Here is a 6115-nt window from a genome sequence, read left to right on the forward strand (position 1 = left end):
GAGGTGTGTATGGGTGGGACATGTTATTAAAATAATAATAATAATCATTTATTTAGATAATAAAAAGGCCAAATCAAATATTTATAAGGGTATTATACATGAGGGACACAAAACATTAAAATTTATGAACTAATACAACCTATAAAAAAATTTAAAGAGTGGACCAAACCTATAATCATGCCATATGGACAATTTGTGTAGTTTACTCAAGTTTAATTTATAAGGTATCTAAATATATTTTTTCAAAAAACGGGTGGGAAAACAAAACAAATTGTCAAATGAGGCAAGTAGCTAAAAAACAAAAGGATCTGCTGCTACGTACGGAGAAGTGTGGACTCTCCCCCTTCATCTCACATGCTCTTTAAGCCTTCCTCTCATGTCCCATCATATTCTACTATATCATTTACAATTTTGCAACCAACGGCTTTTTAGCCAAGACACATGGCGAAAAGACATCTTTTTAAAAAGTGTCGGGGGTTGAAACTAAATTTAAGAAGGGTAGAAAGTGTCGCTCTTAAAAACAATTACCATTTTGCAATACAATCACAGAAATAAATAAATAAACAACATATGTATTTAACTTTAGTTTAAAACAATAATTAACCCAACTTCAAACAACAAATATGGTTCCAAATTCAATAGTCCATATGTTTTCAATTCTAATGTATATATAGAGCTGGCTCTAGGGGTGTTCAAAACGTTACATCGTACAGAGTCCCGAAAAAATAAGCCCGAAAATTAACATATTTACCGAGTAACATTATATTATAACTAATATTATTAGCATTTATTAAAAAAATCTTTTGTGCACTTAGTTAAGAGCGCCTCATTGATAGACGGTTTTATTCGGGTGCCCGCAGTGACACCGGCAACCCCTGCTTTTTCTGTACGCATTGTAAATTTTTTGAAATTTTTTGATTTTTTTTTCTTTTTTTTCTACTTACCGGAAATATCTACTACAAACCGGCAACACCTACTACCAAATCCTGCACCCGTCCCTGTAGTCAATACAACTGTGTTCGACTCTTCTGAGCTACACTTTTACCTCAAGCTCTTTTGTATAATCTTTGATGAATTGGATAGAGTACACAGGCTTTTAGGAGACCCTCTTACCTTAGTTTGATTCCTAGTAGGCCTCTTTTTCTAATGCTTTTCATTTTATTATTCGTCAATAACATAGTATATGATACTTAGGAAGTTTTTTCTTATCTAAACCTATTTTTAAAGGAGCTTTCTCTCGTGTTTTCACCGAGTCTAACATAACTCAAGGACTATCATATGTATATGAGTGAACATTTTATGATGGATGGGCTCCCATCATATTTGTATTATCATTTATAACACATCATGACACTGCTATATACTTGATTTACATCTCATATAATATTATAAAAAGATGAGCACTATGTACTTTAGAGATATGTGACAACTCAAAGATCATTGAATTGAACAATTCATTTCAAGTAAAAACTTGGCTACAAAACCACATTGTTTGTCATCGAGAAAGATTACATGGTCCCAAGTAGACCCAAATAGATTGTTTTCCGATTTTCAAAGTTAAACTGCCCAAACAATGAACTTTTTCAATAGCACACACACCACCTGAAATAAGGTCCCCTACCCCTTACACACAACACACAAACAACAACAAATAAAGCAAATTTAATTTAAGTGGTTATAAGTTAAAAAAAGCAAAGAGTTGAGGTGTGCATTAAGTGTAAACACACAACCCACCCCCAAGATCACACTTTGCTTTTTCCGTCAAAATGTCACAGGTTCCAAAGCAACATCATAATTAAACGACATCGTTGCGGTTGTTCCCACTGTTTGCTTTTTTCGATTTCCATACGTTGGAAGAAACCCAATAACGTCTTTTCGTTCAAGAAAAGGCCCCCCACACGTGCATTCCTTCATTAGTATAAATATTTTTCAATATTTTATTAAATTTTTAAACAAATTTATATCACATATTCACGCATACGACTTCCTTCTTGGCATAAATTATTATCACTAATAAATAGCAAAAACAATAATAAATTATAATGCGTATATTATATATAAAAGTCATTATTACATTAATGTTTGAAAGACAGAAAATTTGATTAAAAAGAGCGTTACTTAAAATAAGTAGTAAAGTACAAGTACGATTTATTTGATATCTATATTTTATTTCACGTATAATGACATAGTAAGTATGGGTGGATTGAACAATTAAAAAATTAGTAGTACACAGTAATAATTTTTTTTTCTTTATACGAAATTTATTATACATTTCGCATTAATGTATATTTAAAAAAAAAAAAAAAAAAAAAAAAAAAAACCGAAGAATCTAATTTTCTGTCCGTTACCGGTAACTCCGGCGGTGACTCCGTCAAAATTTTGAAACAGAATCAGCAAGTTTTCCGATCTTTTCCACAAGCTCCGGTGATATTTTCTTCGCCGGTTTACGTTCTTTTACCTTTCGGAAATCGAATCCGAAGGCGTCGGAGACCTCTTCGGAGCTCCATCCAGCTTTCTGGAGAGATTCCGATAACCGATTTGCTTTAAGAAGAAGAGCGTCGAGAACGGCTTGGTTGTCTAGTAACACCATCTCGCCGTCGAAGAAGCCGGAAGAAGAAACGTCGACGATCTCCGACACGTCGGAATCAGCCCATCCACCGTCTTTTAAAACAGAGCCGATCTCCTGTACATATGTGTCCACCCATTTCGGGATTCCAGATCTTTGGATTTCAAAGTATCTGTCAGGGGAAGAGGATGATGAAGAAGATGAATTTGAGTATGAGTTTGAGTTTCTCTTCCGGCGGTCGACGGCGGCGTCGCTCCAAAACTCAATCCATCTCGGAGTTTTTCCTCCGGCAACTGCGTCTAGACTCCTTCGAGAAATATTCGATAACATTCCGGTAGATTTTTCGTTTACAGAACGCTGTTTCATTACTTTATGTAAATCGGACTTTGTGAACAACGTTGATTTTTCCCGGTCGAAGAAATCCGAAAGATCAAATCCACAGCAAAAAATCTGGTTTTCATCGACGTAAAAAATGGGGTTTCCGGCCAACGACGGATTACACGGAATGTAGCAGTGATTAAAAACTGGTACAAGAAGCGGCGCCCGTCTCAAAGCGTTCCTCGCTATCTTCATGGCTTTTTCCGGCTCCGACGGCCGTACACCCCATGACTTCGACCACAAAGCGTTCCTCGCGATGTGAAAAGAGATGGCGGCGATTGGTAGGTCTAGGGTGGCGCGTAGCTGTTGTCGAGCTGATCCAGTAGACCGCCAATCTGGAAAACCAGGACCCACCGGCAAACCGGCTGAAAGAACAGCTTTAAGGTCCGGCGGAAATGCAAACCCAAATTCGGCTTCAGCCCTCGCAAATTCCTTATCTGATAATCCATGTTGAACAATTACACCGGAGCTTTTGAGATGGGTTAATACTTTATCGGCGAGGGAAGTGAAGGAGATGAGACTGTTACGAGCTGGGAGTGGGGTTGAGGGTGATGATGCGGCGGCTCTGGCGGAAAGGCGACGGAGACCAGCGAGATGTGCAGGGTTTAAGCCAGTCATTCTCCGATCAACATCCACCATCTTTCTTGATCTTTAATGACTTTCAGTAATATAAGAAAGAAAAAGAATCCCAGTTTAAAAAATGAAATCTTCGATCGAAAGATGAAAAAAAGAATTTGTTTTGAGTGTGGGTTTGGGTGTTGTGTTAGCTTCGGAGAAGAGAGAGAGACTACGAAGTGATAATGGTGAAGTGAAAATAGAGGAAAGAAAGGGGATGATGGGTCGATTGTAAAGGATTGTTGGGTATTTGTAGCCTGCCATAATGGTGGGACCCACTTTTTTTTCATTAGATCTTACTTCTGCTTTTTTCATTTTTTTTTTTTTCGTTTTTGAAATTTGTTTATTATTTAAGCATCAAAGCAAGTTTTCTTTAACAACACACACCTCGATCTCATTATCAAATTTAAAGTCTTTTTCCCTTACATTTCTATTACCACATAAGCCAATACAAAAATCATAATAGAAAAACGTTTTTGTATTACCACATAAACCAATATAAAAACATTTTTATACAGTAAAGTCAATTATTTTGAAAACTAAGTCTATAGATATAAGGGATAGAACATTGATATACATGATCCGTTGTATTTTATTAGAAAGTTTTACCGCAGTCGACGCGAGGAAACCAAACGTATAAAATACAAATGGTACGAACATGTGTTAATTTTTCATGCACGAGCTCTCATGTTTGGTGGTCTTGCATTTAGCATCTTTTAAAACAGCATGTCCTGCCGTGAAAACCCCATCACTCAATCCCACGAGAAGGGATACTATTGTAAGGTCCACAAATGCATATTTCCCCCCAATCCATCTAAAAATCAGAATGTCGGCCGGTCTAAGGGTTGACCTTCCTTCTGTCGGGTCAGCCAAAAAATTCACATGAGCCTCTTTCTTGGCGGAAACCCCAATACACTTAAATATGCCAAACAAAACATCCCAGACCATATTGTGCATGTATTTAAACCCCGGGAGTTCTTTACAATGAATTACATTCTCTCCAAAAGAGTCCAAACATATATTGTGGCACATCGAACATATCTTGTCAGTTGGCAATATTGGGATCATGAGTTGATATTTAAGGATAGTGCGATACTCCATAGGAAACAGATGTTGGACAAGCCCATCTATAAGGATAGCTAGAAGAAAATCTTGAGCGTGTGGTGCATGTAAACACTGGAAAACTGCTTTCTGCCAATCCTTCATGTCGAGATGCACTTCCATATCTTGGACAATTTTACTAAAAAAGGGCACTCGCCAACATATCATGGGATTTAGGGGGTGTCCTTAGTAATTAAACTGCTAAGGTCAATGTTTGGAAGCTTGTTACGAAGAGAAGCCAAGGCAGCAACATAATTAGAATCCATACAATAAATGTCGCTATCCTGTAAGATGTGGTCGTGCAATACCCAAGATTGGGCCCTTGAGGCAACAAATTAAAAAAGTTAACTCTTTTAAAAAAACATGAATCAAATAAGAAGGAATATGAGCTTAATATTAAGTTGGTGATGTAGCTAGCTCCATTTATGACATTACCTACCATATATGTGTGTCTCGTCCATAACTTTTACCCTAAGCGTGCATTGGTTCCTTGGACCTTATTATTGGCATCTTCTTTCTTATAATGTACTAGTTCTATTTTTCCCATGTATATGTTGCTTGCATTTGATTTCCCACACCTTTGTATATTGTTTCATATTTAATGTCATATGTCGAATGTTATTTTTGTGAAAAGAATCATCCTATCATCAGGTGGAGACATGATTCTTAACATTTACCTTTCATTTACTTTATTTTATAAGAATTATGGGGCTTGTTCTTATTGTATTATTATAGTTATATGTTTACTATTAGGATTGAAACTCTATAGATCGATAGATTCAAACAGGTAAACAGATTAAGAACAAGGAACGAATATCAAATGTGTTGAATGATTGAATATCACAACCTTAAAAGAGCTCGATTCAGAACTGCTACCGTAAAGGTGTGTATGGTTTACAATGCAAAAGACGATTACAAATAATAGTGCATGCATCCACCTTAAATAGCTATACCCTAGATAATAAATAACGTGTGGACAAGCCCAATCCGGTTACATAAAATACTAAACAAAAGCTCACAATGACGCAACACTTTAAGCTCTAACAATCTCCCCCTTTGCGTCGATTAAGGAAAGGTATCTTCACTGTTGAGTTCGCTTCTACACTTTAAACAATTTCAAAATAACACTTAGTAAAGCTTTGCGAACTTGGATATACCACCGAATCATATCCGAAAAGCACTTCTTGTCGCTTTTGCTATTCCGCATGTATTTACCTATGAAGTCCAAAATGTACTCCAGGCACGAAGTGGTGAAAAGATGTTTATCAGTGAGAAAGAAACAAACTTTGTGAAAGTCTGCATCAGTTCTCTCCTTCATTTGAAAAGTCACACACCATCCGTCCTTTCGTATCTTCCCAGGTTTCATTTTATCAAAACCTTTAGGAGCTTCCTTGGGGAGCACAATTGGCTTCTTTCGCAGTACAACTGCTATCTCAACATCCATTTTTCCAGTCT

The 6115-nt window shown here is 36.7% G+C and overlaps 1 protein-coding gene across 1 annotated transcript; it reads right to left on the reverse strand.

The window, feature by feature from the left end:
* Positions 1-1557: 1557 nt before the first annotated feature.
* Positions 1558-3785, reverse strand: LOC145097594 (uncharacterized). Its single transcript, XM_079035186.1, has one exon. It carries the CDS (start codon positions 3581-3583, stop codon positions 2372-2374), a length of 1212 nt encoding a protein of 403 aa, XP_078891312.1. The 5' UTR covers positions 3584-3785; the 3' UTR covers positions 1558-2371.
* Positions 3786-6115: the final 2330 nt, after the last annotated feature.

This window comes from Lactuca serriola, chromosome 4 (assembly GCF_051521515.1).
Source record: "Lactuca serriola cultivar US96UC23 chromosome 4, Lser_US96UC23_V15, whole genome shotgun sequence".
NCBI lineage: Eukaryota > Viridiplantae > Streptophyta > Magnoliopsida > Asterales > Asteraceae > Lactuca > Lactuca serriola.